Source organism: Nipponia nippon, unplaced genomic scaffold (genome assembly GCF_047370975.1).
Source record: "Nipponia nippon isolate SJK-2023a ecotype South Korea unplaced genomic scaffold, ASM4737097v1 scaffold_13, whole genome shotgun sequence".
NCBI classification, from domain to species: domain Eukaryota; kingdom Metazoa; phylum Chordata; class Aves; order Pelecaniformes; family Threskiornithidae; genus Nipponia; species Nipponia nippon.
Genome location: NW_028262324.1, coordinates 3,420,331 through 3,437,436, shown reverse-complemented (window position 1 = coordinate 3,437,436; position 17,106 = coordinate 3,420,331). Strand labels below are relative to the sequence as shown.

The following is a 17,106-nucleotide window of genomic DNA, read 5'->3' as shown; positions in this document are numbered from 1 at the left end:
TTGGAATACCTTAACTGTTTTTTCAGTAAAGCCAAAATAAATGTTTGGGATGTTCAGGACACTTGTAATGCTTGAAAGTATGGCTGGATGCCATAGAAAAGGGTGCACAACAGTGCATATTTTCCATTGCCCTATTTCAGAATTGCTTAATAGAAATCAGTTGTTAGCAGTAAGTGACAGTGTAAATTTTAAGGAAGTAAAATGTATCCGTTCCCTCCACTAACCATCAGCAGGGTTTGAACCCTTAACATTTAGTGCAAAAGCCCGCGTCTCAACCACTTGAAGTAAAGCCATTAACTGTCATAACAGCTCCACGGACAGTTAGGGTTTATGCAGCCCTGCTGTGAAGGGAAGGCACGGCATGCGCTCTATTCACTTGTGACCAGAAAAATCAAATAACACAGTGATGGTAGTGCTTTTTCCCCCTGATTCAGTTTCTTTGCATTTTATTATTCAGTGAGTGTTCAAATTGTGTCAAAAGCCTGCATGATTGTTAACTGTATGCACACTGAGCTTGGTTTATTGTCTTTTTTTTTTTTCATCTTCCAACCATCTGGTTCGCACTAGGTAGTGCACAGACTCCATGCAGGCATTAGAGTAGTCTCTGACATTAGATTATCTCATTGCATGGTCAGTCCTATACCTGTAATGTGGAAATTACTGTTAAACCTCCTCTAAGATGCAGTCCCAAGGTTAGTAGGGAGAAGAAGGATTTTTGCATTGACTGGAATGTCCTTGGTAAGACTATATATATTTTAAAACGAAAACACATCTATGCTGTAGCAATGTGTGAGTGTATATGTTTATATGGGTGGACACGCTTGTTTATGTCTTAATCAGAATTAAATGGCAGAATTCCTGAGGACTTCTCTTTGGGCAGGACTGGGATCTTGCAAAACAGGCATTGAATAGATGAGCAGTGCTTGCTATTTTAGAGAGATCGGTGCCAACTGTAGTTTTATTGAGGTACTACACAACTTTTCTGTGTTGAGTACACAAGAGAACTACTGTATCTTATTTCAGTGCCTTGTGACTAATACAGACTCTGTTCACTGAATTACACCCGATACCATTAGCTAGTCCTGCCAAGACCTATGTTTCTTGCATTTACTTCTTAACTATATGGTGTCTGAAAGTAAGACTGTAAATTCGCTGTGGCAGGTGCAGTGTTTTACACAGAAGATAACAAAACAGGTCTTGTGCGCAGCCAGAAGGAGACATCCGAGCTAGCTAACACATCAGAAACAATTTAGTGGCACCAGTGCAGCACTGCAGCTTGGCTAGAAGAAGCTGCTTCAAAGCAGGATGATGGAGCCTGCAAAGGCAGAGCCCAGCCTGTTTCTGGTGTCCACACCGGCCCTGCAACCTTTTTGTAGTGCTGTGTTGTGCTGTAGCACCATCCTGTCTGGGCAGCACAGGTGCTGAACGATTCTTGCTGTGTGCATCTCCAGCAACTGCGGTGATCTCTGGTATAGAAGACTGCTGGTGACACACATCTTCTTTAAATGACTCACACTGCTTCCCCTTGATGCACAGCACCTTTTTCAGAAAACTCCTCGTTAAGGAATTGGCACTCATTCTGAACACATTGCTAGCTTACTGACAGGGAAGTCAGTAGCTGAGCTGATAATAGCAACCACCATTCTTGACAGTTTTCAGGCATTTAGATAAAAATCCTGATTGTAAACAGGATTACAGCAGAAATCACTGTGAGAGGATTAAATATGGGACCCCCCGTAATACAGCTTGCCCTTGTGAGTTACAGATGAACTATTGGTGTGAATTCTTCTCTTTGCTTTTATGCTTTAAAAATATTTCAACACAACTTGCATCTTCAGAATGAATTTGATGCTGCTCTGATCTCGTGATCTCTTCAGTTCTTCCACAGTAAAAATTGTCCCAAACAGATGTCTGCTATTGGGGAAGGCAGAAGTAATGTAATAAGTAAAATAAGTTTCCTAAGGAAAGCTATCCCACTTTCGCAAAACGATCCTAATAGAAGATAACAAAGCAGAAGTCAAAACTAGACTTTGGCTAAATGTGAATATTCAGTGGTTTTCTGTCTTGCTTTGGGGAGCACGTCAGCGAAGCGATGGGGCTGCCCTGGCTGGGTGCTGCCTGAGTGCGCCATTGGAAGCCGTGCAGCTGCCTGTTGATTCATCATCACTAAAGCACTGGGGTAAAATGTCATGGGTTTGAGTGCTAAAATAACCTGGCTAATTTGTGCTCCTCTCTTTTCATCTTTCATGCTTCATAACACGCCCTCCAGCTAATCAAGGAGACACAGCTTAAGTCTATGTGTTAAAAACTCTATCTAAGATGTGGGAAGACTAATCTGATGACCAGAACAGTGAGCAAGAGCCAGGTTTCCTGGGTGCTATTCTTAGCTCTGCCACTGATTCACTCATCCTAAGTGGTCTTTTGTAATGTCCACACAGTTTTCTTTCTTTACCTTTAAAACTGAAGGAATGATCCCATCTCAAAGGATTACTAAGTCTTAAAAATTCAAGACAGGATTTTCAAAGCCAGCTTGAAGATTTGGGTGTCCGATTCCTGTTTAATTTTAATAGGCAAAGAGTGTACAAATATTTAAACAGTTTTGACAATTTTGGTCATAACATTGGGAAGTATTTTGATGTTTCATTTGAAAAATGTTAAACGGTCTCCAAAAAATGTTAATATTACGTTGCCATCGCTACCAAAGGCAGTAACTGGTCTATAACTAACGTGTTGCTCTTTGTTCTGCTGTAGCACCATCGATGCCGGAATACGACACGGACTCCCCCCTGAATGAGACTGACACTACCATCACCGTTATGCTGAAGCCCGCTCAGTCCCGGGGAGCACCTGTCAGGTAGGCGTTTTGTCTTCTCTTTTCACAGTTCTCCCCTCTCCTTCCTCCCCAGGCTTTGCTCACGCCTCTCTCATTCTCATCTGATAATGTAGCTGCTAAAAGCAAGCGCTGACTAAAAGGCCAACTCTGCTGTTGATTCTGCCTTTCACAGTCTCCTTTTATAAACGCCTCAACCTACTTGCCTCCCGCTGTTAACCTCTGGGAAGGATTACTGATAGCATTGCACAGGGTTATTACCCTTTCAGCATCACTTCAGATGCCTTTGCGGCGCTGGAATTTCAGTACATGCAGCTGTGTACTGTGACGCTGTGAGCTGAGCATTGCCATGCAAAGGTGGAGGAGGCTCCAGGCCTCTGTCTCCTGCTTTCTCTTCCGTGATGGACAGGGCCTTTTTGTAACTATCGTATGAATGCCCCAACTATCTTTGATTTGTGGATGCATTTGTTCAGATTCTGGATCTAACCACGCTCCTCACATCTTTATGTTATAATCCAGCTATTGCTCCTAGGCTGGTTGTGAAGTAGTGATCTAGTTCAGAAAAGATGAACTCTGGCTTAGCGAGGCTTTGCCAGTTGTAGGCAAGCACAATTTCCACTGGCAGAATAAAGGATTTTAGGGGCAGGGGGCTGCACAGGCACCCATGGAATAGAGTGAGGACCTTGCAGAAAACATTTCTGGCTGTCCCTGAGGTGGGTCCTGTTCTTACTGATGAGATGCTGAAATGATAGAATCATTTAGGTTGGAAAAGACCTTTAAGATCATTGAGTCCAACCATAAACCTAACACTGTCAAGTCTCACTAAACCACATGCCACTCGACCGCAGATCGTGCCGTGACTGTGGAAACACGACTTACAGAGGTCTGTACTGCATTCCTCTCTTCTGTCTAGTGAATTTGTACGTGGTGAGAGGCGCCAGCACAGAAGAACAAACTTCCCTTTTGAGCCGGCACGGCCTTATCTGTCGCTGGCAGAAGTACCAGTTGGTCATTCATCCTGCCAGTCTCCTCAGCTGAGAGCAAGAATTAGAATCGCTTATGATAAAAATACTGGATACTGCTTTGCAGAGGTATCCGGCAGCCATGACCTCCCTGTAGGCTCGTCAGGCTTTTACCTCCAGTTTTCACAAGAGACGTTTCAAATTTTTCCTATGGGTGGTACTTTAAACACACATAGTCCCTTCTTTCAAAAGTGACTTGGGTTTCTACGCCCCGCTGACAGGTTCTTAGTGCTTTTGAAGGATGTCTCACTAAGTATTCAGGAGCAAATTGCTCAGATGTATACTACTTGATTTAATGGAATATCCTGGATCGATTGGTGGTCCACCCTATTTCACAGCTTTCCCACAGATTGCATTGATACTCTCAAGCAAAAAATCTGCTCTTTAAGACTTAGCACCATCCCTTTCCTATTTTTTCTGAGTAATGTATTTCAAAGTTTCCCTATCAATCTCTGGTACTCCATATGAGCGAATTTAGGAGCCTATTTTCTGAGTCCTTTAGGGATGTTTTTCTGCTGGAAAAGAGCAGTAAAATCGCACAGCTCTGTTTTGTTTATTTCTTTATATGGGGGAACATTCCTGTATCTCGTTTTTACCACCTGCTGTCTTAAGAGTGTTGCTATTTTGTCTTTTTATTGAAAAGTCTTGTGATTTTTCTCCAAGTGAATTTACTATACCTTAACTGCATTCAGTTAATAATGTCTTTTCCAGCAAATGTGTCTGTTATAAAAAAAATCAGTAGAGATTTTTATAAATTTTTGGTCTGCTTTCTTTAATTGCATTGTAGTCTATTATACATGTTTGAAGAGAGTGCAATATTTGCATGCCACATCTAAGTGATAAGAATACTTTCCATTGACTTACAGACATGTGTATGAATGGAGGGTGGCAGGGCAGGGAGTGGTCTTGGGGAGAATTTTAGCTTTTTATTAACTATGACGGAATGTGTGAATACCTTTCTCTGTGACACCATATAGACTGTTCTTAATCTAACCTCAACAAAGCCAATTATTTGAACCTTAGATTTTCCCAACCTCTTCCCTTTTCTTTCAGTCTGTTCTCCACACTCCAATTTGTGTAAATTCTCTCAAAATACCATATCCAAAAGCAGGTAGCGGTCCCTCAGAGGCCTCAACAGCACCCAGCAGATTAGAAGGATAACATACTGTGAACTGCTTGCGACACTCTCAGCATACAAGAATGAGGTGGTTTTTCCTCCTCAGTATTTTTTTCGTATTCAAGCTGAGATCCAATATATTCTCTTTGTTGTTGTCTGGTTAGTTCTTCTACTTTTGTGTGTGCGTGTTTTATTTCTCCTTCACAAGTATTGTATTTTCCATTCATCTCTATTAAATATGATAAAATTGATTTTCAAAATGCTTTAAAATTCTGATACAGACTTACATGACTTACAGCCCCTCTTAGTCTGATGCCATCCTCTGTTCAGTTACCCAAGGCATTAGTGAAAACAGATTTGAGACAAATGACACTGAGAAATCTCCATGCACAGCAGCGAGGCGGTGCAGAGGTCGCTGGAGGGGATCCCACACGATGCAGCATGCTGGTAGGCTGCCTGTTCTCCTGGCCTCCCTCGTAGACTTGACCATGCTTTCCTAGATCCCTTCCCCTTTGCACGCTGACCTTTCATATCCCAGCCTGCCTGAGAATGTTCTGAAAAGGTACTTGAAAGTAGTCTGAAATAGATTTTCCTCACATCTTCTTATAAAACCTCTGATATTCAGATCCTTCACTGTGCCAGGAATAGGTCGACCCCTCATCTCATCAACCTGACGGTTGTCCAGGCAGCCAGTTTCTGTTTTGCAGTGCCCCAGGTTTTTATTATAGTCCTCCCAAACTGTAAAGATGAAAAAAAATGACTATACAGTAATTATTTGTAATATTTCCTCTTATATGCTGGGGGTGGTGAGTTGGAGTACATGTGGGGATGTGACTGTAAACTAGTGTCTATACATAAGATCTGTGACTTTGTCTTGTGTTATTTCATTCTGCTGTAGGCTGAGCAGCATACAGATGGAGTATGGTCTGCAAGATCATTTTTAGAGTAATATTGTAGAATATTTCAAATAAGATTCATTGTATCTCCATTCATCTGAAATGCAAGTACACCAAATCCAAAGTCACTTTCAACATTAAGACATTTCTGATGTTCCCCAGTGCTCATGATAAATAACTTAAATGAGGTTGTTTATAAAACTAATGATCATGAACTCAATGTTGTTAACGATCTATAGATAACAATGAAGACACTTTCATATGAACTAACAGAAATAATATAAACTTAGATATTCTTTCATCTCTTTTGTCCTATTGCCAAAAGAAAGATGAAGCATCAGCCAGCATAAATATTCTCCCTTGTGGTATAGGCATTTCATTTTTGTCTTTATTTTCCGTGGTATAACCTGCAGAGCTTGACTCCACGTTGCCCTTTAAAAATAACTTTTAGGTGTTCTTATATCAATCTAAAGCCCATGAATGGTGCTATGATTGATTTGCTGAAGACTGACATTCATCTATAATAGATTCAGAAGAGGAAAGAAGAATGCAAGTGTTCCCAATCTTTACTCCTCAACTCTTTCCTGAAAATCTCCAATGTGATTTTGAGGATAATTCTGCTTTGAATCTGTTATTGTCAGGAGGGCTGAGTCAGTCCTTCATAGATTATTCACATATGACATCTTTAGTCTTCTATTTGAGAATTTATATCCCATTTACTGCTTGAAAATACCACTGTGAGGGATTTTATCTGCATGACATGTCCACTGGGCTGGTTTTTGTGTGTTGGATATTTGAAAGTCCATCTGGTTTATTAACATTCAGTTGGTTCTGTCAAGCTACCTATACTAGTATTATGGAGAAAGTCAAATTTCCAGAGCATGTATTAGTTTTGAGGATTTCAGAGTTTAAATAAATGCTCCCCTTAGGTGTGATTGCCTTGTCGATATGCTGCTCTGCTTGTTGGAGCTGTAGGACACTGTAGAAGGACGTTAGAAGAGTCTGAAATGATTTTTTGGAGTTTCAGACAATGGAGAACTCTTTTATGGGAAAAAGATGGATTTAATTTCCCTATCTTCCTGCAGTTCTCTGAGGTGTATCACTAAATAATCTGTGATGTTCTTTTGTGTGTCTGCCAGCACACAGGTACAGGGCAGTCTTGGGCACCTGACCCCTGGACTGTGCTGAAGAACAGTATTAGTAGAACAAAAGTGTTCAATCTTGGCACTTGCCTTTATGTGCATATATGTATTTTTGTGGGGGAGAATATATATATGTTATATATATCTATATGTATGTATGCAGTATAAGTAGCATGTGTAAGTGATCCTGGAGAAATATATTCAGGTAAGAGTTATTTACTGTGTATGTGTGCAATGGTCGGATACTTGTAATCACTCTGATGGTGAGGAAGGATGGGTTAGTTTATTAATGTACATCTTAAAGGAAATAAGTAAATTTAAATAGGAGGACGGAGTTTAAATATTTTAAATATATTGAGAAGTACTGAGCAATGGTAAAACAAATATTTTCATATGAACAGCCAGTCAGTAGGAGAAATTAATTTATATGGACCAAGCCCCATGTTACTCTTGGGTATTATCGTCTGATTCTTGGTCTCCCAAGCATGAAAAAAAGGAAATATTTTTGGTCTACAGGATGCTAAACCAATTGAGAGAAAACAGTTGTATTATTTAACAGAAAGCCTAAGACCAGTGTTTTTTGCTGGTTTTATGCTCAAGCTATTCTCTAAGCAAACAATCCTGTATGATGTATCTGTGTACTTATGTATTCCTACATATAGTAACAAATGAAAATTTCCTGTGACGAAGGTGACTGGTATTGCTTCCATTTTATGGTGCAAAACAGAGACTTTGACTAGATAAAAATTGCCTTCTGTTTCAGTCTGCAACAAAGTAGAGAATGAGAATCTCTGGAGCCATAGGCTGTAACTTTAATCTCCAGATAATTCTTTCTTTTCTTGTGATGTCAGTCATCATCTGTTCATCCTGAGCTTACCTTTCCTATATCCCTCTCACTATCATCCTTATTTTGATTCTGTTTTTAACGCACAGTAGTTCTTTCTGTCCTTATGAAGGAGTGGTTTGCAAGCCTAGTGACCTTGATTCTGTGATGGAGGAGGAAGGAGACAAGAAGCTATAAACTTGCAAAATTTGCTGGGGTTTTTGTTAGTTTTACAGATGGTGGCTTTGGTGTATTGATCTCCATAGCTATATAGGGAGCAATGCTGTTCAGCTCGCTGCTTTGCAGCTTCTTAGTGGCATCACGTGAGCTTGCCTCAGGCATTTATGTTGATAATTAATTCATTAATGCCAAGAAAGGGTGGCAATTTCTTGTTCTTAAAACTCCCACGCAGTGTACCTTGTGCTTGAAAATAAAGACTGGAGTCAAGGATCAGTGAAACAATAAAAAAGGTTCTAATGTTGAAAGCTACGGGGAGTATAACAAATTATCATGCCCTTGGTAATTCTGAAGTTCAGTTGCATTGATAGGCATGTTATAAATACCTGGAAAATAAAACTCCTGCCCTGCTTTTTCTAAACTCATATTCAAATGTATGCATCACATGACTTGGTTGATTGAATACAGGGCAAACAGTCATCACATTAGATCTTTTAATTTTGTAGTATCTAATGAGGAATGAGAGTATCAATCTAGGCTTCTGATATTATAAGCATCATTATCTGTATTAATTAACATCTCCTATAATATACCTCAGGGATATTGTTCTGAAGTCATTCAAGCTGGGTTTCTCCTGCGTGGCATTCTGCCTTTAATTTACGCAAGATTTTGAAGGTAAACAAGCGAGTTTCTTTCCTCATTAAAGATAAACCAGATCTGCTTTTTCTTTAACTATGTGTGAATGTGAGAGAGAGAATGAAAATGAGAATTTGGGTGAAAGGCGTGAAATAATGGCAGTTGCGTGGATCAGCATGATGTTTATTATAGGAAAAAGGAACAGAATAGAGTTGCATAGGAAGCATTTGCAGGCTTGACCTCATCAGCGTGTCCAGAGCACTGCAAGCCCGAGCATACATTTCCATTTCAGGTGGAGTTGTTGAATGGCAGTTTTAGATCATACATGATGACTTCAGTGGTACTTGAAGTTATTCTGGATCTTAGAAGTGCTTTGCCTACTGTATCAGGAGAGAAGCATAATGGAGTTATAGGGATACATCAGGATGCAAGGTGACAACCATAAGTCTCAGGAAGGAATATTTAGTCTTTTATGTAGCAAGACATTATTAGTTGGATGGGTGTTTCAACGTTTTTTTAGTTGCCCCTGAAGAGTCAGATGTTAGCCCTAAAAAGCGAGGATAAGAGGCATTTTGGGTCAGTTGTCTCATCTGGTACAGGAAATATATTTTCTTACTGGAGCAGCATGCTGTTCATCTGAGAATACTGTCCCTTAGAAAGTCATAAAACTGCCTTTGCCCTTTTATCAGCCATCAGAAACATAGCCGTTCTCTGAGCCTGGATGACCTGCTGTGTTTTACTAACTGTTCCACAGAGAGCTTTGGCAGTAGGCAGAAATGGGAGAGGAAAGCCATAAAATTTGCATATATTTTAATGATAATATTTTAACAATCAAATTACACATAGAGCCAGTTCTTTTGTGTCAAGCATCATTTTCTTAGCTCTGCAGTGAAGCTTTTGCTAACACTTTTTAGTTTTATGAAGGCCTGAGGATACTGAGAGTGGGGCCATGAATGTTTTTGCATAAATCTTCTATGCTGTCCACGTAAACTGTCAGATTGAATTCCAGCAATCAAAAGGTTAATGAAGTCTGAACTTTAAGCTGAGAATCACAAATTGATGGCCATTTTCTCACATCAAGCTGTCAACTAGTAAGATGAGGGAACAGGAGAAAATATCCATGGTTGCCAGTTTGAAGGTTTCTTTTTCCAAGACATCTCTTTCCTTTGCAGCTCCCAGAGCCAATATGCCCCTTCCTTGTTACCTCAGAATAAAAGGAGAGTAGCAAACTGCGTAAAAGATTTTAAAAATTAGCAACTCTGAATTTCTAGAGGCATATGGCCAAGCCTCTTTTTGCCTATGAGAGCCCTTGGATCAGACCCTTTGATGGGATGAACTGAGCCTGACCACAGCTACTCAAGGTCGGAGCAGCCCACAGAAAGGAGCTTGCCTCTTTTTGCAGACCACAGAGGATGATTTACCTAATTGAAGCAGCTCCTTAAGGTACTTGAAATGGGATGAGTCTGGGCACAAGTCCCTGGCAAATGTCCACCCCTGAGACACAGTGCACAAGCTTTCTCCAGTCAGCAGTCCCTCTACTGGGAGTGAGGATGATGAGTTCAGAGCACAAGTGGGCTCTTTTCTGTTGCATGTGGCAGGCAATGTTTATGCTAGCAGGTGCCCCTCAATGCATCTACAATAACACAAAAACACGATAAAAGGGAAGATGAGTAAGCTCTGCTTTGCTGTTGCAGACTAAGGCATTTCAGGATTTAATTATACTACAGGTATATAAATTCCGGAAACATGTTAATGGTCCCGTGATTAAAATTATAGAGGGCCTAATTGAAAAAGCATAAACCGAATTGAAGAATTCCTAATTATAGTTTGCTTTGAGGTGTTAATTTCCTCCATAATGAATGCATAATTTCTTGGAACTAGAAAAGGGGGTTGCTGTACCAGTGCGTAGGCTGCAGATGGAATGAAGGGATTATCATAAATGCAGCCAGACAATTCAGAAGAATAAACCTCTGCAGCCATGATGCTATTCTGCCTCTCTATAATTTCAGTTCTCCTTGCACAGCGCTTTTCCAAAGCAAAAGGCAGAGCTAGGAGATGGTGAGGGATTTGCTTACTGTGCAAAAGGAAGGGGAAATAGGACTGGTTTAATTAAAAATAGGCATGGTGCAAAAGAGGAAGGCGAGGAGAGAGGCAGAGCGCGTGGTATTTTTGGTGGAAAGGTCAAACAGCAAAACAGAAGAGGAGGCAATGCTGACTTCCCTCAGCACCCACCTTGACAGATCCCTAAGTAACTGCAGGAGCTGATGTTGATGCAGGTTGATTTTTTTTTTTTTCTGCCAAAGGATGCACCCTATATTTCATGTTTTCTCTTGCATCAAAAATATGCTTCACTTTGACGGGAGTTGGTGAAGTGCAGGATTAGCAGATACAACCTCCCAATGTTTAAATCTGCCTCATTCCTGCTATGATGGAGGTAGGAGGTGTTTACAGGGGATGACAGACCAGCTGCGAATTGATGCAGAGAAGTCCTCGCCCTTGGAACTTCCCTTCGCCCCTTTCTCCATCCTCAATTTTCCTTTGTTCCAGGGCAGGAGATGATGTTGTGAAGGTACCACTTAAGAGCTCTCCCTGGTGTCAGAGTGTGATCACTTCACACTTTCTGAAAAGCACAAAGTGTCCAGAAAAGGTGGAAAGAATCTGGCTGATGTTCCTGCAGCTTCAGGTGCTGAAAATCTATATTATCCTTACCTAGGAGAGCTCACCTTTTTTCATTGTACATTGATGATACAACTGTGAGTAGACTGTTATCTGGCCATATGGGACTTGTCTAGTAATGAAGTTTCTCCTGAGGTTAGAAACAGCAGAATCCCCCTATTTGTCTTGTGTTTTTCTTAGCATTTTAGTTTAAAAAAAAACTACACACACACAAAAATAGCAAAAATATTTTTCTAGTGTTCTCTCTTAAAAAAGACATCAGATTCTTATGTGTGGGTTTTCCCTCCACAGTCTGGTAGCTCTGACTGTGGAAAAGGGAGACAGATCTTTGAAATACAAACTAGATTATTTCTGCATCCAAGTGGACCTAATTTCATGGAAGCCATTGGAAACAGCCAAATTAATTCTGACTGAGAATATGTGCAAATATCCCCATCCCCTTGTCCAAGCCACTGCTTTTATGAAGGACATGGCAGAAGGTATTGGACAGTCCCAGTAAGGGTTGTGTCATAGTCTCTTCTCATCCTGCAGCTTGCTCAAGAACCACTTCAGCTCTTCTTGTCCTTGAAATTTCCTTCTGGTCTTAAACCAGCAATTACTGAGGATGACGACAAGACCTCAGTCAGCGATGCCTGTTTAATGCTAAGCGACATTAACAAAAAAGGGGTTGGTTTTTTTTTTGTAGATCAAACAGATGGCAGGTGGCTCAGGAGGGAAAAAACACCTCCAAAGCCACTAACATTAGCTCCTGTTGCAGTGAAAGCCGTATCTGTCTGAACTCGTTATCTTTAATCTGCCAGCACAAAACAACATTGAACTGGCGAGACAGGGACTGGGCCTGTTCCACTGGGGAACAGCAGCTACTACGTCTAATCTGTGTTGCAAGCCAGGTCAGGCTTATGTAGATGGTTGAGATAATGGAACACACAGCTCTGAAACACCCTCTGGTAATTTTTTTTTTCCTTTCTTTTTTTAAATTTTTATTTCCAAGAAGATTAAACTGAGAAAATTTAAAGCATTTAAAAGAATGATGCATATATAATACAAGTAAATAGGTGCAGCAGCAGTGGTCTGGGGATGGAAAGGAGTTAATTTTGTGAGTATGGATAGCATCTTTTATTAGACGAAATGGTACAGCTGGGAAAAATGGGCTTTTAAGCACACAAATCCTTCTTTTTGGTCAGTAAACACTGACTGTCAATACAGTTGTCTTTTTGACAACTACTTATGTTTTGTGCATGTTAGCACATTCCTGTTTGCTGTGCACAGACACTGCGGCGGTGATTAGACTTGCTCAGAGCTATATGGACATATTCGCATTTTTAGGTGTCTTTTAATAGCTGTCCTTCCTTGGGAAGCGGTGATCATTAGTCACTTACAGAAGAGTAACGGTGAGTGGAACATTTATGAGGTTGGAAGCACTGATTTTAATATATGTATTTATGTATAGATACACACGTATGTGCACACACAGAGGCATTTAGATGTGCACACACACACGCAGCTGTTTGTTTAAACCATCGTTATACCTGCTTATTGGCACAACATTGTTACTGATGTTCATGGAAGTGTGACAATCTGTTGTGTCTTTTGTGTGGTGCAGTTTTAAGAAAGAGAGGGTTTCCAGAACACCTCTTTTCCCCAACACTGTCTGTGCCTCCTTCATCTCTGCAGGTCACATCTCAAGTGATGCCCAGAAGTAGCTTTTTTTTTTGTTATTTTGCCTTTTTGAAAGATTTCGTAAGATTAGCATGTGTTCAGGCTGGAAACTCCAGACTGCATTAGAAAGGACATATTGGCTGGTGGGTGGAAGTAGGAATATTGGACAAGAATGTGGGGATTTGTTTACTTACAACTGATACTGTGTGATACCGGGCAAGTCACTCATTGCACTTTCTGTGTGCCACTGTTGATACATCTGCAATGGTGGGGTAATTATGTATTGTACCTCAGAGGTTTGTCAGGGTAAAAGCCTACCTGCATGGGGTCTGAGGCCAAGTGACATTACATCTGACATTGCATTATCACTTCTTTTTACAAAAAAAAAAACACCAACCAAACAGCAACAAAACCAAAAAAACCACTGCTACTCTCTAATAGATTTTTCATTTTATAGTCAGTTGTGGGAATTTTATGTGATGCTACATCATGACTGCAAAGAAATTTCAGACAAAATATTCCGGCCAAAGCTAGCGTTTGATATAGTGATGCTGGCAGGATGCTTTTCTACAAATATTTTTTTTTGTTTTACTTTTTTTATTTTTTTAAGCTTGACACAGTGCCCAATTCCTTAAATAGATATCACCACCTGTCCCACAGGTAGCTCATCACAGTTACTGATACTGATTGGGGAGACTACGGGACCGTATCTCTTTGCTATACAAGGAGCATGCAGTCTAAACTTTGTTACTTTTTCTAGAGTCCATTTCAGTCACTATAGCAATTTAACACAGCTTGAAATTTTAGCAATGAAAGAATGCCCATGTGAAAACTCTGACTCCAAATAGTATTATCCAAGTGTGAAATCACTACCCTTTGTTTCATGAATTTCAGGGTACATCATGCCTTGGTAGTAAATCTAGACTACTGAACTGAGTATGAGAGTAGAAGAAAATGTGAAGAGGCTCTCTTATCAGCCTTCTTGATTAAATGGATTACATTATTACTGGCTCTATCTCAGCAAGTTTTTTTCATAGCAATGGCAGTAATTACCATCTCTTTCTATGCCATTTTTACAAATTTGGCTGAATTTGGATATTTTGTTGGTATTCTTCAACTTCAGTCAATGTAGTAGAAGAGTTGTCTAATTTAAATGAATGTTAAAAGAACACACAAAAATAACTTCAAAATGAAGGATCTGGTGTGAATAACTTTGCAATATGAGAGACTATTTCCTTGAGTAGCATCACTGTTATAAGCTTTATTTTTGTGAATGCTTTGCAGATGCGAACAATCTGATTGATGACAGTGCAGCCCAATATTCATAATGGGCTAGTTTTTGAATCTTTGAAATAGCCAAGCATATTCCAGAAGATGACATCGCAGAACAATCTCTTTTTTTGCTATTTTCTGCAAAAAAATGTTAATTGAAAGCTAACCTTAACTTCAGCATATTGTATTCTGCATGGAGCTGTTCCAAAGCATAATGGGAATAGTAGCAATCTTTAATTGATTTTAATGGGTTTCGAATCCGTTCTTAAATAGACAGAAAATTGCAGAACAGTGCACTGGGTCCTGTATGTACATCCTAGGTGGCTGTGAAACGCAGTTCATTATGTTTTGTAGATTAGTTTCAGAGCTTCTGATTAAAAGTGCTATTGAAGATATTAAGGGTGACATTACAGAACATGTGAAGTAGGTAACTCAATTCTCAGGAATATATTGCCACCTGTTTGAACCAGAAAACTTTATGAACTTGGAAACTGTCTGCGGAGTTGATTCTGAATGCGTTTGATTACAGCATTGCAGGAGGAGCCTGGTGAGGAAATAGTCACCGTTATGGCCAAAGGAAAGCGGTGCTGTAGATGCAGTGTATGTCAGAACAGCAAGTCTCAGCATCAGGCTTTATGGCAGTTATCTATTTAGTTCTTGAAAATTTTAGTAGAATTTATGTTATGTAAATCTTTTTTAGAGTTTAGTGGGTTTTGGTTGAATTTTTTACAAAGCCCTTTCTGTGCAAGTTCATGGGAGGGCTGGAGGCACACTATAAGAAGGATCTCATTTACTGTTTAACTTAACAATTTTTTAGAGGAAGCTCTATAGAGCACTGATAGATTTTTATAGGATATTTCTAGCTTCCATCCCTATTCTATTTCCTCATATTTCCCTTTATTTTATTTCTTGTTGTCTATGTGGCAGAATTCAGGCTTTTATTTAGATACCTTTAAGAAAAAGAAAATAAAGATGTCGATGCTACTCTTCTGTCTCAGTTTGCATCACTGAAATCAGCTTGGCCATAAAACAAGCATATGCACATTCAATAGCTAATCCAAATTCTAAATGCGGGTGGCAGGCAGCACATCAAACCCTCTCCCATTCCAGTATCCTGGGAGATGGGTCCACGCTGTCAGAATAAAGGCAATGAACCTTCATGGATATATACAAATATATTTACATTGACTCAACCAAATTTAATGGGATCATAAGTTAAATGGAAAAACAGATGACAAAAAAAGATAGTGTTAAGTAGCTGTGGCCTGGATTCTGCAACTTAAGTGTTAATTTGAAAAATAGGCTCTTAAAAGAAAAAAAGATTGGCTGGTATCAGGACTGCCATGTTTAAATACCATCTAGGGAAACTGGTCTGAGGGTGTATTTCCAGTGAACATTTCCAGTGGGCAGGCCTGGTGTTTGATGACTGAAGTTATATCTGATTTCTGTAGTTCGTTGCAGAGCTCTGCAGTAGGAAATCAGCACTCAGGATCTGGGGCTCCTGTGCGATGCTTGCCAAGGGTATGAACCAGTATGCTGACAATGCTCTCATGGTCTTAAGAGCATGCTTCTTAAAAATGTTGGTGTTGTAAATAAAAGAAAAAAAGCTGAATTGGCTGTTGGTACCTCTGATTATTGTACCTTTGACCCTGTTCATATGCACCCGCTGCCTTTTGTTCACCTCTGTGCAGCATTAACTCCGGTGGATTGGTCAGATAGTATTTGGGTTTGATTTTCATGGTTTTGGATAGCCTTTTCAGAAGTGCTGAATCTGTTATTTCCATAGAATAGGTGCAACAATGCAAATGCGATGTCCTGCTCCATGTCGGCTGCTACATCCCACGTGCCTTCAGTCTGAGATGACACAGCTAGTGGAAGATGCAAGTCTTTTCCATCCTTACTTCGTTTGCCCTTTTTGTCCTTCATCCTTTGAATTAAAATATTAATTAGAAAACCTCTCCCCTTTGGTAATATCTTATTTCCTGTAGCTTATCAAACAGTTATTCTGAAAGTAATGTGTTCATTTGAGCTAGAAATGAGAAGTTCCTGTTCTCTGTAGGGTGAACTGCAAAACCTGCTCACAATAATCTGCTAAAAAATGCACTGCAAGATCAGGCTGTACTAATTGCCACTTATTTTTGTTCCCCAGGAGAAAATATTATTGGAAATAATATATGGCTGATAATATATTTATGTGTTCTATATTAAAATTAAATGAAAATATATGAAATCTTCATATGATACGTTTAAGAAAATTTAGTACCAAAATTGGTCCAGAGGGAGTACTAAGCTGCAGAAGCATTGTTTCTTTTAAGCTTTAATAAGTCAGGTGAGGGGATCACTGTGAGGTTACAAAGAAATTATATTCCTTTTCATACCCTACGATTATCAGGGGTATAGTGAAGATTCAGGCATTGGAACAGACTGCCCAGGGAAGTGGTTGAGTCTCCATCCCTGGAGGTATTTACAAGACAGATAGACGTGGTGCTTGAGGACGTGGTTTAGTGGTGGACTTGGCAGTGATAGGTTAATGGTTGGACTCGATGATCTTAAGGGTCTTTTCCAACCTTAACGATTCTATGATTCTATGATTCTAAGATTTTACCTTGTTGATAAGTGTAAGTATCATGTCAAGATACCGAAGTGCACCGACCAGATGTTAAATGCTTTATGGAAAGCTCTGACTCAGCTTTTCCCCTCCACATTCATGCACATCCTACATCCAGAACTTGAGTCTGGTCTAAACCCATGGCTAGATTTGTGTTCAAGCACTTCTCAATCCACCCTCAAATTGCGCTGCAGGCAGCGCAAAAAGAAATCAAGAGCGGGGGGAGGAGAAATCTGACAGCGCTCAGA

The 17,106-nt window shown here is 39.9% G+C and overlaps 1 protein-coding gene across 7 annotated transcripts in view; it reads left to right on the top strand.

Moving 5' to 3' along the window:
- The window catches only part of PTPRT (protein tyrosine phosphatase receptor type T), a 472,716-nt gene that overhangs the window by 348,313 nt on the left and 107,297 nt on the right, over window positions 1–17,106 (top strand). For all 7 annotated transcript variants that reach the window (XM_087749578.1, XM_087749577.1, XM_087749574.1 and 4 more), the window contains exon 11: window positions 2,752–2,854. In XM_087749578.1, coding sequence (XP_087605704.1) covers window positions 2,752–2,854 — 103 coding nt within the window. The remainder of the gene's footprint in view (window positions 1–2,751; window positions 2,855–17,106) is intronic.